We start from the raw sequence: 24,686 nt of genomic DNA, 5'->3' as shown, positions 1-24,686 counted from the left end.
CTGCCCTGACATTTCAAAGGTGTGTTATCTTACACGCAAAAAGTCAATAGACAGGTTCATGTAAAGATAGAACGTTGTCAAAGAAGCTACAGGCTTAAGATGTGACTACCCACCATGACCCGCTTTTAGTTAGAAATCCATGTGTTCAGACCATCCTATGTGGTTCCCTTCAGCCTTGAGTTTGTAAGGCCTGCCATGCCTCCCCTGAGCTTCTCAGGTTTAGTATGTGACCCCTTTTTCATCCACAGCGACTAGAAGAGATGCAGATACTTCTGTCCGTGGCATTAATTCATCTTTAAACGAGACCATCATAAAATGCCACTGGCCTCCCTGTCTCCTTCTGTGCTCACCCCACCCTGTCCTCCCTCTTGTCTCTCATTCTCTGTGTAGTCTTTCATTATCTTGGCTATGCTTTATCTTTATGAATATCACATTTTAAATTATTTTTATATGTGTCTTTCATTCCTAAAAGATTGTGAGCACTTTCAAGTGTTGATGTTACTGCGTATTTATCTGTGTGTTCTTCCCCTCCCTGCTCGACAGGTCTAGTCTTGTTTCCGTCATTCTGTTAGTTCTAAAGAAGAGTAGCATTGGGGAATAGGCCTAAGAGGAGACATTCAACTTTATAACAGCAACGAGTCTAAATTAATTTAAAGTTTATAATAGGTAAAAATCATAAACTGGATTTACAAAAAATAGCAGTAAGAAAATAAAAAAGAGCACTCATATCATTTTTGTTGCAGTAAAAACTCTCAAGAGACAAGTGGAAAAAATAATTTATTGTAGTTTCTTTTACACATTACCATGGAACATTTATACATATATCAATGTGTTGATATGAAATACTAAATTTAAAGACAAACATTTTTACACAAAAGTAGTTGCACTCTATTTTATAAAGATAGGTATTAATAAATTATCGAGACATTTCAGAACAACGGGCCGATTATTCCAATAGGAACGCATTCTATGTCACAATGAAACTCCGTTTTCTGAACAGGGTGTCCTAGGTGTAGTCACATCCTTCAAAACTAAAAAGAAGCTCATTTCTGAGAATAAAAGGCCAGGGAGGGTTCTAATTAACAGTGTCCCAGCTTTATTCTTGGAAGTGGTTCCAGTCCCTAACATGTATCCCAAGCTAATATAGTAGTTCAGTGGGAAACAGTTCAGTTTTCTATAATCGCTGCATGTAGCTAATGAGATTGAATACAAGGGATACAATACAAATGACAGCATTTTAGTGGAATTATAATTGCCACATTATTTAAATGTGTGATCAAATGTTTTAATAACAGAAACATGTGCTCTATATTTCAGAAGGGAAATTGACATACTTCAAAATAGTCATATATTAGCATGATATGTTAATTCTTACTTTGGGAGTCCGAAAATAAATCACTCTGTTTTTCCTAAAACTTAGAATTCACTCCTTTAGAAAATGATTTCTGTAATGCTATACACCACCATGATATAAATTTTGTTATGTTATAGTCATTAAAATATACATATACATACATATATATATATGGAGCACAAAACAGATTTGGTAAACCATGGTCTGTATACACAAGGCCAAATACTGTTCAGTTTCATTTCATGAAATTCAACAAATATTTCTTGGGTGCCTACGACTTACAAATGACCATGTTTAGTAATGCTTATAGTGGATGTAAGACACATGAAGTGCACGTCATCCACATCTAAAGGCGAACTTTCGATGATGTATTAAACCTTGAAAGGAATGAAAAGCAGAGCTGCAGTTGGAAGGTAAACCTAAGAGAAAGGCTGGGGATAATTGAAAAAGACAAAACAAAACGTTGAATCCATAGGGAATAACTGCTCCTAGGCTCGCTGTATGTCAAGGAATGACTGGAAGCCGACTGCAGTCTTTTCTTCCTCCCCACAGTCCAAGATTCAGTTATCATCTTGCTTCGTTTCCTTAGGAAAACGGAAGAAACAGGAGATTAGTTCTCAGTGATAAGAAAGCTCACAATACCCCCCGAAACACACCGTTTTCTGTAAGAGTGCGATCTGCATTCACATCTCCAGGTTTTCTGACATTCCCACCCTAACGCTGGGTGAAAGTGGCCACCCAACTACAGTGACCAACACTTGAGCTATAGTTTAACTCATCAGAAAACATCAGTGTAATGCCAACCCTGTAAGTAAATTATTTAAAGAAAAATCAGCTGAAAGCAGACAAAGATACATATTTTAAAACTTGGCATTCCATTGCTTTTAGGACTTGTAACACTCTAACAGCATTTTTAGGGAATGCATACATACAGGAAAATAAATGCAATCAAGAAGCCACACCCCCTCTGAAGAACCAATATGTCAATAGGAGAACAAAGTGTCAAACTTGTTTCTGATGCAACACACGGTGAATGGGAAAAAGCGGGGCACGACCTTAGTGTTTGCAAGCCGAAAGGCAGTCAGGGCTCCGAGGTCCACTCTAGCATGTGGGTTCTGGGTGGAATACAACCACAGCACTAGCACGAACCCAAAGCTCCCCTACCAAATCACTGAGATTCTGGAAAATTACAAATCACTCTTCTCTCTAGCAAAAACACATGAGAGACTAGGATTGCCCGAGATCCCCAAATACTTTACAAGGAGATAGGTTGGCCCTTAGAAGACTCAAAGCTTCATGGTTAAAAAACGTTGATAGTCGTCTCAGAACAGCTTAGGAAGCTGAGGGAACAAGGCTGGGGGACCCGCCTCACAGCCTGCTCACCTCAGTTGTGTTTGAGCAAGATTAGAGACAAAGCACAAAAAAGCAGGTCTTCTCCCTCTAGTGCTTTTGGTTTTAATTTCAAAAGCCAGTAAATCATTAAGTTACCAGCTAAGAAATATGTATTGTTCTAACTGGCTCATTAATGGTGCAGTATTTCTGCTGCTTTACTTAGAAGTTTATTTCTGGAAACAAGGATTCTTTTCACATGAAACATATGTTCAGTGATTATGATTTAGCTCCCCATATTTATAAATTGTCATAAAAAAAAAAAAAAAAAAAGAATTAGGCTCTGCTTAGTCATACCTCTGTTCCTGTATTTTTTCTGGATAGAAACCAAACTTGCATTGGTTCTTTTTTGCCCTTCATGGACACTGGGCCTCTGTGCTCCAAATGGAACTGTGGATCTGAATTTTCTGTTGTCATAAGACATCTGAGAGACAGGGGACAGAGAGTTGAGAGAGTATTATGGGAAATGGTTGAATGGAGAAAGTGACATGTACCAAAGTTATCAGTAGAGACAGCAAGGATGCACTCTAAGTTGTACTTAAAGGTAATTCAAGATTTTAGAAGCAATGATCATATCAGGAATTTCTGAGATGGTGTGCAATTGTTTAAAGTGGAAATAATGACACAATCCCCTCAAGTACACAATAAACAATCCTAAGAGTGAGGGTGATAACCGCTTCAAGGTAACAAAGTCACCCAGAGACTTAAATCACACACAAACAGACATTTTCCTTCTGAATCAGTAAATACCAAGACGTGTTCTCTTACCTGTATGTATATTCGGACACATTTATTTTTCCCTTTTCTCCAGTGGTTTCTGTTCTGCTGGTGAGGTTGACGGTATTTCCAAAAAGACAGTAACGAGGCATCCTCTGTCCTATGACACCTGTGACCACCTCTCCAGTGTGTATCCCTATTGTTATCTGCGGAAATCAAAGTTTGGCTTCAGTAACTTTAATCACTAACGCACTAATGTTTGCTCATTTCATATTATAGTATAAGGCAGAGTCACTGTACAAAAATTATAAGAATTCCCTAGAAAAATTCCAAGTGTATTACAGACAAAATCAAAACCCCCACAAAATCTATCTTCCAAGAGAAACATTCCTTTTTGAAAATCTGAAGATATCAAAGATGTGACTCTGGCGACTTATATGAGACACAGTAAGAGATTTAAAAAACAAACAACTGAAGGGACAGGAGGTTTTATCTCATCCTCATGACTCAGATAGGTGGAGAGATTTGCCGTCTCTATGAAAGAATGTAACACAATGGATTCTTTAAAATACTTTAGTCTTTATAGAGAAGATGCCATTCCTTGTACATATTTAACGATTGCCTGGTCAAGAATATGAATTGAGCCTGGCTGGTATGGCTCAGTGGTTGAGCATGGACCCATGCACCAAGAGGTCACCAGTTCGATTTCCAGTCAAGGCACATGCCCAGGTTGTGGGCCTGATCCCCAGTGGGAGGCATGCAGGAGGCGGCCAATCAATGTTCTCTCTCATCGATGTTTCTTTCTCTCCTTCTTCCTCTCTCTCTAAAATCAATAAAGAAAAAAAAAATTTTTTTAAACAATATGAAACAGTCTACCACAGAGGTCTACTACTGTTACTATAATGCCTATTTTATTTACTAACCTGAACAGATTCACCATCCACTTGAACCTGGCCAGCGATTTCCATCATGTCCAAGGCCAGGTGGCAAATGGATCGTGCGTGGTGCATGCACGGCTCAGGTAAACCACTCACTGTCATGTATTTATCACCGACAGTCTCCACCTAATGTAGCACATATATGTGGATGTTTGTGGTTATGCTAACCACTAAACATCCACATATATGTGCTACATTAGGTGGATGTTTAGTGGTTAGCATAACCACAAATGCTGCATTTGCTACCTCTATACAAAAAAACATCTGTCCAAGGCTATCAGTAACTTTAAAGTCTCCTCCCACTTAATGGTCTAAAAATTCTAACAACTCAACAACATGAAACTTGGTAATTATTTGAAATTTACACACATGGTATTTGAGGTCTTTGATTACAGGCAGGTGTACACACAGCATTATTTTTCCTCTTTAAGTCCTGGTTTCTCACCTCAGATACCCTTATAATTCAGTACAATAATGTGTGGCCTTATTTCCCCCCAAAACAGTGATGGCTTAATGCGACAAGAGCCACTACGGGAAGTTCAATGATTTCTCACGGTCATTAACAATTTATTTTTAGGATATGCTCACCAACTGTTACACTGTACCTCAGAAAATGACTATAAAATAAATAGTTCTCGTGGCACTTATATTACTCCAGATGCCAGCGACGGGTCAGTGAACGTTCTTTCCTTTATGAAGCAATATTCCACTGACTTCATTTTCCCAATATTACAATCCCTTTTCATTGAAACCAAGGGCAGACACGCTTGTGAATGTTTATCCTCAAACGATGTTATCTAAAATCCCAGCACCCTTCTCACGCTCCATGACCTCTTCACCGTCCAAAGCATTTATACATTTCAGTAAGCACATCTCTTGCACAGCGCTAAAACGAAAGCTATGTTCATGTGATGCGTGCTCAGATGTGTTAACGTAAATGCAACGAGCTGCTGGACATTTCATTTTAGCTAGGAAATCATCTGCTCCATTCATTTGGGCTGTAAGAAAAACAACATTTTATAGCAAAAGGGGATTCTTTAAGACAATGATAGATATTGAATCCAGGGAGGCATACTGTGCATCAAGGCTACAGCCAGAGAACCGACTGAAGTGCCTCTGGAAGGCAGGGTTTGCACAGCACTGTGTGACCACAGGGTCCGGACTTGCCTTATACACAAACGGATTTTTCCGGGAATCAGTCAGTGTGTCAAATCTGGTGTAGAGGTCATTGAGAAGGTTGACAATCTTCATGGCCCCTTCCCCAGACGCGTGCTTGCTACAGAAAGCATTGAAGCCCACAATGCCACTGAAGAGGATGGTCACATTGTCGTATCTTTTGGCAGGCACAGGACGCTTGTGTCTCAGCTCATTGGCAACGGACGGAGGAAGGACAGAGTATAGTAACCTGTTTAGGGGGATTAAAAAAAAAGCCATGGTAAGCAATGCTGGGAATAAGATTGGTGCTTCTACTAGCCAGTTCATAGAATATCTATATCGTTTGCACTATGAAGGCCTGGATTCTTATAGGACAACCTCTAAAACTAGTATCAGACATTACTTTATAAATATAAGTCAAAACAAGACACATAGACAGTATAAATCATTTGTTTTTTAAATTTTTTTTTTCTTTATTGATTTTAGAGAGAGAGGAAGGGAGAGTGAGAGAGAGATAGAAACATCGGTGAGAGAGAACATCGACTGGCCGCCTCCTCCATGTCCCATACTGGGATCAGGCCCACAACCTGGGCATGTGCCCTGACCGGGAATCAAACCAGCGACCTCTTGGTTCATGGGTCTACACTCAACCACTGAGCCACACCAGCTGAGTCATTTGTTTTAATTACATAAAATTGCTGAAGGCCAAATCAATTTAAAACAAATCAAAATAAGCCAAATAAATGCTAGATCAAACAAAGAAAAGTCCAGGTTTTCAGGATTCGCAGTGCTGAAATCTGACGCTGCTGTTTTGATATTCACAGTATGGAAATTGTCATCACGGGTAGCACGGAGAACACCGCAGGAAGAGCACACTGTGGGAAGCTGTTTATCTCTGGGAATGAGAAACTGATCTCAACTGTTGCAAAGCAACATTGAAACAAGCAGATTTCTCTCCAGTCTCATTCTCACCTCACTCTTCTGTGAAAGAAACTGGTAAGACAGGTGGACGGACCTTGATCTAGACAAGAAAAGATTTTGTTTCTCTAGTCAATACTGAGACTCCTGCAATGGCCTTGGGGACCGTGCTGAGGGGACAAGTGTGGTAAATGTGACAGATGATGATGGCGGATGGATTGACAAGGAGAGAAGCAGAAACCAGGAGACATAGGGGCTCTGGGCACGAGGGCTCACAGGGAAAAATGAAGCCTCGTCCCTTTTTCCTCTCTGTGGTCAGAGGGCATAATGTGCTAAATTTACTGTGCAACATGAAGCTGAGCTCTCATTATTTTTCTGAGCTTAGTGGAATTTCCCCAGTCTTTCATTTTTAACTTTCAAATAGAGAAAATTTCATAAAATATTTTAAAGCTTTATGTGAATATTAATTTTTCCCCCTTACCTGAAGATATTTTTCCATTGCTTCTCAGATAGAATGGAAGGGAGGGAAGAATGGAGGGAGAGAGAAACATTGATGTGAGAGAGACACATCAATTGGTTGTCCCCTGCATCACCCCAACCAGGACCATGGATTAAACCTGCAACCCAGGTACATGTTCTTGACCAGAAATTGAACCCATGACCCTTCGGTCCATGGGCTGACGCTCTAACTGCTGAGCCAAACTGACCAGGGCTATATTTGAATATTAAATGGGAATAGCAGAACTACTTGGCTTTAAAGACAATGAATAGGAAAGGGTTTAGAATTAAACCACCTTGAGAAACAAATGTCTATTTAAAAAAAACTAAACCTAGGTGGTTTTCTAATAGAACAGCCAGGGCAGGATACTGTAACTCAAACTTACAAACCCACATGACTTGGAACCTTAGTCCTAAGGACTGTCTTTTGAGTTCCACAAAGTGTGATATTTTTCATGGATAAATTTGTATCGCATACCAATAAAACATACAGTTTGAGCTACTTTACAAACAGTGGAAGGAATTTAAACTGCCTGTTCTATCTAGTTAATAAAATTTTAAAATACCTCAATAGATTAAGGGGTTCAGTTTAGGATTGTAAGGAATGTTAAGTGGTCTCAAAAAAATTAAACACAGCGTTCACCTTCATTATACAAGGTCCAAGACAATGCATTAAGAAGCTATGGATAAAGAAAAGTGTTAAATGGCATTCTTTATTTCATCCATGCTGTCAATAAATAGTTAACTGATGTGTGTATATGTGGGCACAGCATCCATCCCTAGGCAAATGCACATGTATCAATGCAAGAAAAGTACAGAAAGTGGCGTTACCAAGATTCTGGGTGCTCACGTAGATTGAAACAGCCCTTATGGAAGTAAGGCAGATGAGTTCAATTCTCCAACAAGATACTTTTCTGTGACATAACCAATGAAATTGAACAGACAAGGCCCTGGGTAAAATATCTGATGAACATCAGTGACTTAGTGCCTCTAATTAATATAGGCAAGCAAGGTCAAGTAGTATGCATGATATGTCTGGAAATGCATTACTTGAAAATGAACTATTTCCTTCACGTTACTTGCCCAAAATTTCACAATTTAATCTACCATTCATAGAAAAATAATAATAGCTTTATACTTTGATTTTTTTTTTTTGCTAATGTTTGTCTTTACTGATGTAATTGTTGTCATTACAGATCTCATTGCTTTCTGTCAGATTCATGTCAGCCAAGTCCTAAAATAATTCAGTCCAAGAAAATAAATCTTTTCAAATATAATGGCCAACTCTAAGTTCAGTGCTCAGTGTAACCCTCAGAACTTGGCCAGCCCCTGGCACATAGAGGATGCTCAGAACATATTTCTTGTATAAAGAAAAGAATGAATGGATAGTCGGATTTTAAGCATTTGAATTATTTTAATGATTTTCAGAGAGATGCATCGGCATTTATTCTTTCAGCTTGCTGTGTAAAAAATAGAAGATATATCCCCACCACCGTTAAGACTGATTTCTGTATGCATAATTTCATTTTAAGTGATGCGGAAGAGTTTTTCTATTACTCTAGAACTACAATGGTTCACATGTCTTTTTAGCCTGATTATTAATCTTCACTATAGTAGAGTCACAATATACGATGCCCAACAGCCATGCCAAGTTACAGGCTTACGTGTCTGTCTTTTTCTTTTCATCTTCCAGTGCTCTTAACGTGAGCTGCAGTCTGTCCGTCAGGATTTCCAGCTCCTGGGTCAGTTTGTATTCCTCTCTGAATTGTTCTCCCAAAAGAACGAGATCGCGTGTGGCATCATGCAGAGGGATGTCACTTAGATACAGACCTCTCCTTGTCAAATCGTCCAGATTCATCACACTGTTACAAAGAGAAACGAGGTGAGATCATTCCAACTCATCCACAGGACAATACCAACCCTGATTATGTCAGGGACTATAACCCTGCCATCTCTTACATTCTAAAGCTTCACAGGCTGAAGAAAAAAAAGACACTGGAGAATCATACAAAGAATATGACTTCTTTCGTCTAGAGATTTCAAAATCTACCAAAGAGCAGTGAACTAAAAATGCATTTTTGCTAAAATGCACTTTTTGAAGCTATCAACCTAAATTGAAAGATAATGTAGAAAACTGTCCTGTGAAACCTGCTCAGGTATTGAACACAAGGCTGTGATTTATTATCCCATTTTCCCTCGTTATCAAGAAATGAAAAACAAAATGTATCTTTACCCTCTTTAACAGAAATATTTGTGCTTTTTCTGAGAAATTAGTTTGTTTCTTCCTTATAGATTCTGTGACTCCTATAACTGGCTGCCTTTCCCTTTTAGAATATAAGGATTAAACATTTACAACCAGATTTATGACCCATCTTTAAAAAGTATTTTATGTATTTATGACTTTCTGACATGTATTTTATATGTTTCTCTTACTTCTGATTCTAATTTCTTGTACTATTCTTATTTTCTTTGACTAATTTTCTAAGTATTTGAAACAGTATATAACCTTGGTGAATTGTATGCATCTTTTCAACTTAAGTTATTATGAGAAACAACATAATACTTATTAATTTGATGAAGATCTGGTATATGAAAATTAGCTTTGTAAATTTTTATTCTTTTTTCCCCAACTTTTTTCTTTTTTAAAATTTAATTTAATTTTTTCCATTACCATTTATCACCCCCATACGCTCTTCTACTTCCCCCACAATCACTACACTGTTGCCCATGTCCATGAGTTCTCTCTATTTTATTTTTTTGCTCAATCCCTCCCCTCCCTACCCCACCCCACCTCCCCGCAAAGCTGTCTGCCTGCTCTCTGTCTATGAATCTGTCTCTATTTTGATTGGTAGTTCAGTTTGTTCACTATATTCCACATGTGAGTGAAATCATCCGGCACTTCTCTTCTCTGACTGGCTTATTTCACTTAGCACAATGTTCTTTGGTTAAAATGTCTTAAGGTTATATTACTGGTTTGAATTCTTTTTTTTTTTTTAATAATTTTTATTTTTATTTATTTATTTTTTAATCCTCACCCGAGGACATTTTTCTATTTATCTTCAGATAGAGTGGAAAGGAGGGGGAGAGAGAGTGAGAAATTCAATGTGAGAGACACACATCAACTGGCTGCCTCCCACACGACCCTGACCAAGGCCAGGGACGAACTGCAACAGAGGTACGTGCCCTTGACTGGAATTGAACCTGCGACTCTTTGGTCCACAATCCAACACTTTAACCACTGAGCCAAACCAGCCAGGGCGGTTTGAATTCTTTATATTCAAAATAATTATTTCTGGACATTCAGAATAATAATTTCTCCAAAATTACATAATTGAATTGAGATTTTACTGAAGAATTATGGATTACTAAAATGTCTCAGCAGAAATGTCCACAAACCAAAGCAAAAATAAGCATGCTGATAAGGAAACGTACAATGATCAAATAGTTTACTAATGAAGCACATGGTCTCTTTAGATTTTGTTGAAATGGATATGTAAGGTAATGCTCACTTGCAGAAATAGATGTCTGTGGAAAGAGGCCAGATTATCTGCTAAATGGTATCAAAGGCCTGCCCGTGAGCAGGAAAACAAATATATCATAAGCTTAAAATAAAAAATGAATGGTTATCAATGCTCAGATTAAGTTAGAAAACTTAATAAAATGGTGTATGTTTTAAAAATGTATTTGTTATTTTAATAAACTATCTACATGTTTTTTCAAAACTTCAGCTAATTATCTTGAAATTATTTTAGAAGTAAGACTGCTCTTAGTTGATCTGTTTTTTTTTTTAATTCAATGTGAGTATAAATCTTTCTACATACATGGACTGGTAACATAACAATCTGCAAATGTGTCACTATAGACCAATTTCTGCATAAGGTAGTTAATATATAGACTCCAAATTTTCTGCTTCTGTTTCCATAGAAACCTTTATCGCCATGAATAGAAACTGTCCCTACTGAGAAGCTCTCAGACTACTGATGCTCTACTTGGAAAGAGGCAGAAGAAAAAAACCACTGTTGATAGCAGAAAAATATATAATTGACAATGTAAGCTATTAATAAAGAATATAGAGTTTATATTCCCTGATTTTGTCATTTTTCATTTTCGTGGTATATATTCTCAGGGAAAAAATACCATCATTAGTCTTACATAGTCTTTAATACTATATTAATATATTAAAAGAAGTTGTTACAATGGTCATTAGAATTTTCAGATATTTTGGCAGTATCTTTAAATTAAAAACAATCATGGTAGACTAAATAAAATGTTTAGCTAGCAACTCACTGAAACATGCTTTCTTGAGCTTATTACTAATTAATGTGCATATATTTGAGTTTATAGAAAGTTATAAATACACAAAATATCACCTAACAAGTTCCACAGTTCTTTTCTCAATTGTCCTAAAGCAAATTTTGGGTTGTTTTTGTATTCTGAATTCCCGTGCACCTTTTAGTAAAATATTTTATCAAAATGGAAAAAAGCCAACCAATGGTTTTACTTCCCTCTGATATTTATTACAAATAACATAAATTCAAATTTAATAATATAGTTTTAATAGTGCATCCCAAGTAAAGTAGCTATATATTTTAAATATAAAATAATTCAAATCCAGAAATAATTATGAAAGTGTATTTTTGGTACCAACTATACCCAGTATTGGTGCCATTGTATTAGATGCTTTTGGAATAACTTTTCTGCATGATGCCCCTTTGGAAGGTACAAAGTTATAGAATTAGCTAACTGCAGATAAACTATAGGATGACCTAATGACATAAACACTCAGCAAATTGCTTAAGACATGGCAGATAAAATAGAATACATGTGTTCTTCTGAGTGTATTACAAATGTTAAATGACATCTTTGTTATAGAGAGCGATACTACAAGAGTTGTGAAATCGAATTATGCTTCAGAATATGTAGACATGATTGAATAAAATGTTATTAAATTTCTTTGTTAGCTAAAGATGGGTACTCATATTCATTCTAATGAATCTAAGAAGTATTACCTTGGTGAACACAGAAAAAGTATGCTGTCTGCTTCAGGTAAGTAGATCATCTGACCCTTGAGCCGTAAGCAGCTGATCTCGGTCCCAGTCAGTTCATCTTCACATTCTAATTTCTCTACATCCAACAATCCTTCCTTGAAAAGGCAAGATACAACCATTAACTAGTGCTTTCTCCCCACCTAACAACTCAGCGAAAAGAAGGACACACAGACCTCATTTCCCACCAAACCATAAGGTTAAATACGTTCACCGGTTAGAACAAAGGAGGGCATTTCACCGGAGTTCTCCCTTAACAAACTGCAAAAAAGTTAATTGTCTGTTTCTGATTATCTCACTCATGCATTCACAGAGTAACTGGAAACAGTTCCAAATACATACAGTGTGTGCACACAGGCCCTTTGGAAGGGCTGTGGGAAGGATGAAGTGTGTAATCTGGGACATCTTTGCTCTATCAGTCCCAAAGACAGAAACTGTGAGATCTGGTACTACCTAAATTATCAACCAAACAGATATTTTATCACTCTTTTGATTCCCCCACAAAAACGGAACGAAGAATAACAGACACTTTTAGAAAGTGGGTGAAGTTTTTTAAAAAGAATCTTTATCAGTTTTTCTGATTTCTAAAATACTATGTTGCAGCTATACAGGAAGGAAAAGATGTTGGTTTTATATGTGATATTGGTTGTCCCAGCAAGGCCTTCTCAGCATTAACTTTTTTCAATTCTGATCAGATGAGAGTCCCATTGTTCCTCGGGCAAACCAAAAATCGATAACGTTGGCTTTGAAATAAGACTTCTTTTGAGGTTTGCTTTTGATCTCACTAAACCACCTCCACCTTCTAGAATAGCCTAGTAGCTGCTCTTTCCTCCAGAACATTTCTAGTATGTAATATACCTTACTTCCTCACATTTAATAAAACAACATCTTAATTACCTTGCTTCTCAATACGAAAACCGTATTGATGTGTGAAAGGATCCCATGGAAACTAATGTCAATATGAGGACGGACCAGAGAGAAGACAGACAAAAGGTTACAATTGCCAGGCTGGAGCTATAATTTAGAGAAAAAGAAAAGAACACAATTATTTAAAACATTTTTTATTTGATAGTATTAGGTTAAACCAGCTCAATTATATATAAGTTCAGAAATACATTATTTTGTAAGAGAGATATCTCAACTATGGACTCATATCTTGACCTATGCAACTTGGTGATTGAATGGACAGCAAGTTGTTTCATGAACAGAAAACCTAATACGGGTTCAGACAACTAATATTCATATATAGGCTAACAGAAATTCAAAAAAAAAGTATTTTAAAAGAAGTATGGAAATTTAGCTTTAATAAGGTGTTAAATGCCAAGGGCTTAAAATGGAATTTAAATATCAAGACCACCAGCAAACACAGTTTATCAAGAAATGGTTAGAAATAAAAATAGGTAACAGTTACTGATTGCTTATGATGGACAAGGGACCAGACTAAATGTTCTTCTTTCCTTCTCTATCCTCATGTTCTAACAAAGGGGAATAGGCAGAGAGAAGCCAAGTACTGTAACCTTCAGGCCATACAGTGAGAGACAGGCAGAGCCAGCACACGAGCCCAGATTTACAGGTTTATGCCCGATCCCACGTGTGCTAAGCCTCAATTACCAAGTCGCTGTGATCACAAGCAGAAAAGTCTCTCTGGGTATATGTCATGTACAACTCCAAAAGTTGGTAGAGTAGAAAGGAAGGATTTTACAAATGGGTCAGAATAATGCAAATCAAATGTACACTATCATCATCGCCCCAACAGTTGTCCTTTGTTGATTTTTCTATTAAGTCCCATAATAATCTGTTATTTTCCTCTTTAGTTTTTTTTAATTCTCTTCTCTTCTCTGAAAATGTCAATTCTGAAAGTTATTTTCAGACAGTGAATAGCCAATGAATCAGTGAAACTTGATGGTTACGAGAAAGCTACCCGTTTTCTCATTTAAAAAAATTATACTATTCTCGCTTGCGCTACTTAAAAAAAAACAAAAACCTGTTGTAGGAAAGCTAGCATTATGCTTAAATACACTATGCTCACGTTTAAATGTGTGCAATATACAATGTGCTGCACACCACCCAATACACAGTAAAATGGTTAAATAAATGGTCACATGTGACAACACCTATATTGCCTTTGGTCTCAGTCCCCAAGGAAGTGTGATGTCATTTACCTGGGGAAGCACTCTGTATATGGCATTGCCACACTGAGTGACCACGAGGTCCTGGTCAAATATTATGTGAAAAGGAAAAGCTTTGCAGAAGGTATAGGGGCTGATGCGTGATTCCTGGGTACCATTTTCTTCAAATCTGTCAAGATCTTCATAAAAATCCTCTTCCTTAGATTCTTTTTCTTCAATTAAAAATTGAGTATGATCACATTCTTCATTTCTTTGCTGAATAACCTGGATGTTAAAGGGGGAAATAATATTAACTGTCTGCATTTCAATTTAATTAAAAAAGAAAAACTAGGACCGAAAAATGGCGGCGGAGTGAACGGAGCTACACAGACCGTCTCCCAGAACCAAACTGGAATTACAACTATAACACAGACAAATCGACGGGAAAAACCAACAGAAAAGCAGCTTGCGAGGACCATACAACGAGGGACACTGACTCCATCCCGGTAGGCTTGCGAAGGCGCGAGAGGGGGCTGGGAGCCCAAGGTCTGCAGCTCGGCAGCGGCCTCAGCTGGGAGCGGCGCCCTCGGGTCACACTCCCAGGCGGCCCCGCAGCGCAGCCGGGACAGAGGCTGAAACAGCCACAGCCACTCACCTTGGGCTCCGGCAGAGGGAGGGCAGACTGGACTGGAACTGTGTCGGGACACTCGGGGTTTGGAGGGCTCTCGGAGCTTTGGCTGAGTGCAGCCACTCAGGACGGTGGCCACATTGCTTCTTCCCAGGGCTCTGAGAGAGGCAGCAGCCCCTCCCTCGGAGATCCAACCCCACCCTGTGGGCCATTGAAGTGCTAATTGAGGCTCACTAACGACCAGCATCTGCCCCACCCTCGTGAAAGCCCCTTGGCTGAGCACCAGAGGGAGTTTTTCAATCAACTGACAACCCAAAACTCATCAATTAACCTAGACTGCTAGCTTCCAGGCAAAAAGCTAGAGGATAACAGTACGTTTCCTGGGCTGGCAACTTTAACCAGGAAAGTAAGACTTGACAGTGGTGTTCAACGCGGGTCCTCCCTCGCTCATCTAAACACAGGAGAGGGAGCCACAAACAGCAGAACACCAACACCCACAGGGAGAACTTGACAGGCTCCAAAGCCCAGAGTGATAGCTAAAATGGTGAAACACAGAAACAGAAGCCAAATGAAAGAGCAAACCACCTCCACCGAAGATGAGATCAATGTGGAGCAATTAGGCATGTTAACAGAGCTAGAATTCAGAGCCATGATCTTGAGGAAGCTGAACAGCATGAGTAAGGACATAGAGACACTGAAAATAAGCCAAATGGAAATTAAAAACCAACAAGAAGAGATAAAAAATGACATATCCGAAATGAAAAACACATTGGAAGGTTTAAAAAGCAGAGTAGGGGAAGCTGAGGACCGGATCAGCGAATTAGAAGACAGGGTAGAAAAAATCAACCAATCAGAAAAACAAAAGGAAAAAACTATTAAAAAACAGGAAGACAGCTTAAGAGAACTATGGGACAACTGGAAACGTAATAATATTCGCATCATAGGAGTCCCCGAAGAAGAAGAAAAGGAGCAAGGGATAGAGAATATATTCAAAAAAATAGTGAGAGAAAACTTCCCTAATTTGGTGAAGGAAGAAGGCATTCAAGTTCAAGAAGCACAGAGAGTCCCAAGTAAGAAGAACCCAAACAGGCCCACACCAAGACACATAGTAATTAAAATGCCACAAATTAAAGACAAAGAGAGAATCCTAAAAGCAGCAAGAGATAAGCAACAGGTTACCTACAAAGGGAACCCCATAAGGCTCTCAGCTGACTTCTCACAAGAAACACTACAGGCCAGAAGGGAATGGCATGAAGTAATCAAAGTCATGAAAAACAAGAATCTGAATCCAAGACTACTCTACCCAGCAAGGCTATCATTCAAAATAGAAGATCAAATAAAGAGCTTCCCAGACAAAAAAAAGCTAAGGGAATACATTAGCACCAAACCAGCACTGCAAGAAATGTTAAAAGGACTGCTGTAATTAGCAGTAGAAATGGGAACAAAAATAGAACCACACTAAACAAAAATGGCAATAAATAAGTACATATCAATAATCACCTTAAACGTAAATGGACTGAATGCTCCCATAAAGAGACACAGAGTAGCTGATTGGATAAGAAAGCATGACTCATCTATATGTTGTTTACAAGAGACCCATCTCTCAACAAAAGACTCACATAGGTTGAAAGTGAAGGGATGGAAAAAAATTTTCCAAGCAAATGGAAAGCAAAAAAAAGCTGGGGTAGCAATTCTCATATCTGATAAAATAGATTTCAAAATGAAGACCATAACTAGAGACAAAGACGGCCACTACATAATATTGAAAGGATCTATCCAACAGGAAGATATAACCTTGATAAACATATATGCACCCAATATAGGAGCACCAAAATATATTAAAAATCTTCTGGAGGACTTCCAAGGAGAAATCGACAACAATACAATCATAGCTGGGGACTTCAACACCCCGTTGACAGCACTGGATAGATCCTCTAGGCAAAAAATTAGCAAGGAAACAGAGACTCTAAATGAAGCACTAGACCAAATGGATTTAATAGATATCTACAGAGAATTACACCCCAAAACTACAGAATACACATTCTTCTCAAGTGCACATGGGACATTCTCAAAGATAGACCACATGATAGGACACAAACTAAATCTCTACAAGTTCAAGAAGATTGAAATCATATCAAGCATCTTCTCAGATCACAATGGCATGAAACTAGAAATCAACTGCAACAAGAACATGCAAAGACATTTCAACACATGGAGGCTAAATAGCATGTTATTAAACAATGAATGGGTCACCGAGGAGATCAAGGAAGAAATCAAAAACTTCCTGGAAACCAATGAAAATGAACACACAACAACACAAAATCTATGGGATGCAGCGAAAGCAGTTCTGAGAGGGAAGTTCATAGCACTACAGGCCTACCTCAAAAAACAAGAAAAATTTCTAATTGACTGTCTAACCTCACAACTTAAAGAATTAGAAAGCAAACAAAAAGAAAACCCCAGAGCAAGTAGAAGGAAGGAAATAGTAAAGATCAGAGCAGAAATAAATGACATAGAGACCAAAAAAACAATTCAAAGGATCAATGAAACAAAGAGCTGGTTTTTCGAAAAGATAAACAAGATTGATGGACCCTTAGCTAGACTCACCAAGAAACAAAGAGAGAGAACCCAAATACACAAAATCAGAAATGAAAGAGGAGAAGTAACAACCAACACCACGGAAATACAAAAGATCGTTAACAACTACTATGAACAACTATATGGCAACAAATTCGACAATCTCAGCGAAATGGACAAATTTCTAGAAACACACAGTCTCCCAAAACTATTCCCGGAAGAGATAGAAAACTTGAACAGACCAATAACAACTAAGGAAATTGAAGAGGTAATCAAGACTCTCCCAGCAAACAAAAGCCCAGGCCCAGATGGTTTCACGGGGGAGTTTTACCGAACATTCAAAAAAGAACTAACACCCATTCTCCTCAAACTATTTCAAAAAATTCAAGAAGAAGGAAGACTTCCAAACACGTTCTATGAGGCCAGCATAATTCTAATTCCAAAACCAGAAAAAGACACTACGAAGAAAGAAAACTACAGGCCAATATCCCTGATGAACATAGATGCCAAAATCCTGAACAAAATACTAGCAAATCGGATCCAGAAATACATCAAAAAAATTATTCACCATGACCAAGTGGGATTCATTCCAGGGATGCAAGGCTGGTACAATATTCGCAAATCAATAAACGTGATACACCACATAAACAAAATGAAGAATAAAAACCACATGATCATATCAATAGATGCTGAAAAAGCATTCGACAAAATCCAGCATCCATTTCTGATAAAAACGCTCAGCAATGTAGGAATAGAGGGATCATATCTCGACATAATAAAGGCCATATATGAAAGACCTACAGCCAACATCATACTCAATGGACAGAAACTAAAAACATTTCCATTAAGAACAGGAACAAGACAGGGATGTCCACTTTCGCCACTCTTGTTTAACATTGTACTGGAAGTCTTAGCCACAGCAATCAGACATGAAGAAAAAATAAAAGGGATCCAAATTGGAAAGGAGGAAGTGAAACTGTCATTATTTGCAGATGACATGATATTGTACATAGAAAACCCTAAAGACTCCATCAAAAATCTATTAGACTTAATAAATGAATTTGGCAAAGTAGCAGGATACAAAATTAACGTCAAGAAATCGACGGCATTCTTGTACACCAATGATGAACTCACAGAAAGAGAAACTGAAAAAACAATCCCATTTACCATCGCTCCAAAAAAATTACGATACCTAGGAATAAACTTAACCAAAGAAGTAAAGGACCTATTTGCAGAAAACTACAGGTCATTGAAAAAAGAAATAGAGGAAGATATAAAAAAGTGGAAGAACATACCCTGTTCATGGATTGGAAGAATTAACATAATTAAAATGTCAATACTACCCAAAGCAATCTATAGATTCAATGCAATCCCCATCAAAATACCAACGACATATTTCATAGAACTAGAACAAATACTTCAAAAGTTCATATGGAACCAAAAAAGACCCCGAATAGCCACAGCAATCTTGAAAAAGAAGAACAAAGTTGGAGGGATCACATTACCAGATATCAGGTTATACTACAAAGCGACTGTAACCAAAACAGCCTGGTACTGGCACAAGAACAGGCATATAGACCAGTGGAACAGAACTGAAAACCCAGAAATGGACCCAAGGCAATACGCTCAATTAATATTTGACAAAGGTGGCAAGAGCATACAGTGGAGTAAAGACAGCCTCTTTAATAAATGGTGTTGGGAAAATTGGACAGCTACATGCAAAAAAATGAAACTCGACCATCAACTTACACCATACACAAAAATAAACTCAAAATGGATAAAAGACTTAAATGTGACCCGTGAATCCATAAAAATTCTAGAAGAAAATGTAGGCAACAAAATTTCGGACATCATACGGAGCAGAATTTTCACTGATACATCACCTAAGGCAACAGAAATAAAGGAGAAAATGAACACATGGGACTACATCAAACTAAAAAGCTTCTGCACAGCAAAAGAAACGATCATCAAAATGGAAAGGCAACCCACTGTATGGGAGAACATCATTGCCAATGATGTATCAGATAAGGGGTTAATTTCCAATATATACAGAGAGCTCACACAACTCCACAAAAGGAAGACAAAGAACCCAATTAAAAAATGGGCAGAGGAGCTGAATAGACACCTCTCCAAACAGGACATACAAATGGCCAAGAGACATATGAAGAAATGCTCAACATCACTAATCATCCGAGAGATGCAAATTAAAACAACAATGAGGTATCACCTCACACCTGTCAGAATGGCCGCCATCAACAAATCATCAAACAACAAGTGTTGGCGAGGGTGTGGAGAAAAGGGAACTCTAATACACTGCTGGTGGGAATGCAGACTGGTGCAGCCGCTATGGAAAACAATATGGTGCTACCTCAAAAAATTAAAAATTGAACTTCCATTTGACCCAGTGATCCCACTGCTGGGAATATACCCTAAGAAGCCTGAAACACCAATCAGGAAGAATATATGTACCCCCATGTTCATAGCAGCACTATTTACAATAGCTAAGATCTGGAAACAGCCCAAGTGTCCACCAGTAGACGAATGGATCAAAAAGCTGTGGTACATATACACAATGGAGTACTATGCAGCGGTAAGAAAGAAAGATCTCTTATCCTTTGAGACGACATGGAGGGACCTGGAAAGTATTATCCTAAGTGAAAGAAGCCAAGCAGAAAAAGACAAATACCACATGATCTCACTTATATACGGAATATAATGAACATAACAGTCTGAGGAATGCAGTAGACCCAGACACATGGAAGTAGGGCACAGACTGACATCCCTCAGAAGAGGGGATGGGGGGTGGGGGGGTGGGAAGAGATAAACCACAGAACTTATATGCATGTATGCATGACCAATGGACATGGACAACTAAGCCGGGGACAGGGTGGAGGGGGTGGGGTGGGGGGTGCCAATGGGGTAAAAAGGTAAAATATCTGTAACAAAAAAATAAATAAAAATTCATTAAAAAAAAAAAAAAAAAAAAGAAAAACTAAATACAGTGCCTAAGAAACTGGTTTTGAGAATTATATTTAAAGGGATCAATTAACAATTTTAATGTAATCAAATACTACACGTGCCTAAAATAGAAAATGATGTCTGGATATTTATTTATGGGATTTGAAGACTGAATAATTATTTACAGTAAAATTGCGAATCTGGTATGAGTTCCATACAGACGCTGGTAGACTTGGAAGAAAAGCAGTCTCGGTCAAATACTAAGTGTGGGCTTAGCTGCCTCAGCCAGGCACTTCTATTGTGAATGACCTACAGACCATACAAGTAGTCCTATTTAACATGTTAAAAACGAATATGTACAGAAAGAAATAATACAGATACATATTTAAAAATACATGCAATATCATTTTTTGTCCATCAATTGGCAAGTAAATAAAATTACAATACCAAATTGGGTAGGATACATAAAAAATAAGGCTGAAATAAGGTATCCCTCTCTCTACTTTTCTCAAATTTGGGGCCACTGAAAAATGGCTCTTTGGGCTGAATATGCTGAGCACACAAAAAGCTGTGACTGGGAGAGACTATCTGGATTAAAAAAGAGAAAAATGATGGTTCTATTTATTGGACAATTGTATTAATACCTTGAAATTATCACTTAAAACTAACAGTCTGCATTATCAATAGCAACATCTTTGTAAAGGATGACACCTGGCTTCTAATCTATTTTTTTTTAAGCAAAACTTTTAGTTCACAAAATAAGATATTCCAAAGATAATTCAGGAACAGACAAAAAAAGTCCACAAAAATCAATGAACAGTAAAACAGTATCTAATTTTATATTATCATAGAATCTGCCATCCACGTTATGGAGTTTTCTGTATTCTAAAGGACACAGCTGACCAGCCACAGACCCTCCTGTTCTCCAGTTAGTGTGTGCCCACAGAGAACACAAAGTAAACTTCACGGGGCCTTAGCAATGTATAAAAAGAAAAATCTGCTGCCACAAGGAAAAAGCGAACAGCCTGTATCCCTGTATATTTTTGATTTCTAAGGCCAAAGATAAAAGATTTCTGGTGTTGCCACTGTTATGGCTTATATATGCTTCTGGTGAGGTCCACTAGCTACAATAATTAAAGGTAAATTCACTGAGTATCATTTTTTTTTTTTATAATCTTCACCCAAGGATATTTTTCCATTCATTGTCAGATGGAGTGCGGGGTACAGGGAAGAGAGAGACTTTGATGTGAGAGAGACACATCAATTGGTTGCTTCCCACATGACTCTGACCAGGGCCAGGACCAAACTGCAACCGAGGTACGTGCCCTTGACTGGAATGGAACCTACGACTCTTTGGTCCGCAGGCCCACGCTCTAACTGCTGAGCCAAACCGGCCAGGGCTGAGTATCATTTTTAGTAGCGTACTGTCATCTCTGTTTAGAAGTGTCTCCATTACTGATCATTACCTTCATGTCGATTTCAGTGCCATGTATTTGTTGAGCTACCGTTTTAATGATTCCGATGACAATGTCCTGGAGTCCTTCTCTCTCTGAGTAGTAATGCAGAATGAGACCCTTGCCCTTCTCTGCATCGGTGCACCTAAAGGACGGTGCACGCATGCCCGGGTAGATAGTAGCAAGGTGGTCGTGCAGAGCATCAAGGTTCTACGAGAAAGAGGAAAGGGTGATGAATAAATAATGTTTCCACAATGGCAGCCAACTCTGGAAAGCAAGATAAAGACAGAAGGCTCAGTCTGAGCTGTAGCGGGCAGATCGACTGAGTCAACATTCACCCTGCACCTCCTTCCCTTGCTGCGCTGACATCTGTAGGCAAGAACCACAGAGAACTTGAAAGTCAAGTACAGTAATTAAGGCAAACATCTGTGGCTATTAATACATTTTAAGAAAAGATGAATAAATTAATGGGGTATAAAAAGAATGCCAGAAGCAGAAAAACAAAAAACAGACAAACAAACAAAAAACAACCACACAGCTATGGGCTAAAGCAAAGATATATATATTTATAGAAGTTTGTGGCAGCTGTATATGTATGACTGGCGTTTCATGGTAACAACCAATTTACCCAATTTTTCTAAGATTTGGTTTCTTCTGATAAAATGATGCATATAAAACACTTAGCACATCCCAGGTGCAGTAAGCAAAATAATGGCGCCCCCCAAATTTCCATCCCCAAATCCCTTTAATACAATCCCTCCCATGGCAAAAGAGATTTTGCAGAAAGGATTATGGTTATGGATCTTGAGTTGGGAAGACTGTCCTGGATGACCCCAGTAGACCCAGCTAATTATATGAGTGACTGAGTCCTTCAAAACCAAGACCCATTCCTGGTTACAAGGAGGGAGAGGCGCAATGACAGGTGGTCAAAGAGATGGTGGCGTGAGGAGAAAACAATATTTTGTTCCAGGTTCTGAGATGTAGAAGACTTATGTGCAAGGATGGAGAAGGCTTCCAGGACCTTAGAGCAGCCCCAGCTGATGACCAGCAAGAACAATGGGTGCTCAGCCCTGTAACACATGGAACTGAGTTCTGTCAACACCTGAATGAGCAAGGAAATGACCGTGTCTTAGAGACTATGTAAAAAAAAAAATAAAATAAATAAATAAATAAATAAATAAATAAATAAATAAATAAAAATTTAAAAAAAAAAAAAAAAAACACCTACCAGCACCTTGATAACAGTCCAGTGAGATCTGTTATGGCCTTCTATTGTAGGATAACAAACTTGTATAGTTTTAAGCACTTACATTTGTGATAGCAATAAAAAAAATACACTAAGCAAATAGTAATCTACCAATAACTGGTGATTATTGCTGAAGAAAATGTGAAAAAACAAAACAATTTCAGAATGTCATGAGCCTAAAAGAATGTATCTAAAAAGAAGGTGCTACAGATGAGCCAAAACTGAATTATGGTTCTTGTTCCAAATGTCTCAAAGAGGCCAATTTTGGGAAACAGAAGTATCTAGTAAGATACCAGAAAGAAACTGGAATGAAAGTGAATCAACTCCATGGGGGCTCAAATTGGAGAAATTCTCCACCAGGACACCTATGGCACCGTGATTTAATTTTCTGTCTCCCCATTCAAGCATCCAGTCATTGTACAGTTATCCCATGCGCATTACAAACCATGCATCACGTGGTGTAGGTGGGGGGCAGGGCAGCAAGTTGGCTAGCAATCTGCAGGACATGGACCCTGACTTTAAGCAAGATGGTTTATTCCACAAATGGATGTGCAGAGTGGCTTTTGATGCATCAATAAAGAACCCAAAAACTCAGACTGGAAGAATGGGATCCAAAGATTTCAAAGTAAAGATCAGACCTGAGTTAGGTCATAAAGGTTGACATTCTGATGCAAAGAAATGTGTCAATGGTCTCCTAAATGTGGTTTCTTTTTGAAATGCCTTTAAGCATTTCTTCCCCCAACTACACCCACTAAAATCAAGGCAGTTCCTTTCTTAGCAAAAACATCAGTTCATCCTCATTGCCTGCAGAGGCTGCTATTGTCCTGTAAAAAGATCCAACATGGCAGACACTAGGTATTGAAAGTTAATACATATAAACTGCAAGCCACTTGAGCTCCCAAACTATTTTATTTAGTTGAGTATGAAGGGCTTTTCCTGACAAGTTCTTCTCTGGGTAATTCTTTTCTGAGAAGGGAAGACCCCTTACACTTCTGAGGTCGCAAAAAATATTATGAGAAAATGTGGCCAGTAAAATAAATGACCAAAAGAATTTTATATTTATCTCCATGTCCCACAAAGTCAAAATTGAGCTCATTGCTGCTGTTAGGTAATTATTTAATGTCGTCAGGCCCAGCTATTCTGTTGTGGCTCATTTTAAAGGAAAAAAATATGAATCAACCAAAAATTTGAAATATGCATTTTAATACTTAAAATTGTTTTCCCTCTACTTAGTATTTATAAGTCAATACATCTATATCACTTTCATACTCATCTACTTTCAACTTGAGTCATGTTAGATTAGCACATTTCTACATGCAGCAATGTCATGAGTCAAAATAGGTAGGCACTTCAGCCCTAGCTGGGTAGCTAAGCTGGTTAGAGCGTCATCTTGATACCAAGGCTGTGGGTTCAACCTCCAGTCAGAGCACATACAAGAAGCAACCAATGAATGCACCCATAAGTGAAACAATAAATCAACGTTTCTCTCTCTCTAAAAAAATAAAAATCAATTAAAAACAAAGAGAGATTGGTACTTCACCCTACATACTGAGCCATTTGAATTTAAATAAAGATATTAATGTTGTTAATAATGTGTTGCTCAAATTTATCATTTCAAAGCAAGTGGGAAAGCAAAACATCTGAAGTCAGAATGTTCATCATTTAGTGTTTGTGGTAACCGATCCTCCAGAGATTTACTGT

The 24,686-nt window shown here is 38.1% G+C and overlaps 1 protein-coding gene across 2 annotated transcripts in view; it reads right to left on the bottom strand.

Annotated features, from left to right (window-relative positions):
- Positions 1-758: 758 nt before the first annotated feature.
- GUCY1B1 (guanylate cyclase 1 soluble subunit beta 1) overlaps positions 759-24,686 on the bottom strand; it is a 47,942-nt gene continuing 24,014 nt past the window's right edge. The window contains exons 5-14 of one of the 2 annotated variants that reach the window (XM_036240647.1): positions 21,752-21,949; positions 14,177-14,407; positions 12,912-13,028; positions 11,979-12,112; positions 8,634-8,831; positions 5,566-5,803; positions 4,384-4,524; positions 3,512-3,666; positions 3,041-3,167; positions 759-1,938 (exon numbers count right to left, since the gene is read on the bottom strand). In XM_036240647.1, the coding sequence (XP_036096540.1) occupies positions 1,915-1,938; positions 3,041-3,167; positions 3,512-3,666; positions 4,384-4,524; positions 5,566-5,803; positions 8,634-8,831; positions 11,979-12,112; positions 12,912-13,028; positions 14,177-14,407; positions 21,752-21,949 (1,563 nt within the window). In that variant the 3' untranslated portion in view covers positions 759-1,914. The remainder of the gene's footprint in view (positions 1,939-3,040; positions 3,168-3,511; positions 3,667-4,383; positions 4,525-5,565; positions 5,804-8,633; positions 8,832-11,978; positions 12,113-12,911; positions 13,029-14,176; positions 14,408-21,751; positions 21,950-24,686) is intronic. The other variant, XM_036240648.1, reaches the window with a different exon arrangement.

The sequence above is a fragment of the Molossus molossus genome, unplaced genomic scaffold, assembly GCF_014108415.1.
Source record: "Molossus molossus isolate mMolMol1 unplaced genomic scaffold, mMolMol1.p scaffold_m16_p_4, whole genome shotgun sequence".
Taxonomy (NCBI): domain Eukaryota; kingdom Metazoa; phylum Chordata; class Mammalia; order Chiroptera; family Molossidae; genus Molossus; species Molossus molossus.
This window is presented reverse-complemented; position numbering and strand designations above follow the sequence as displayed.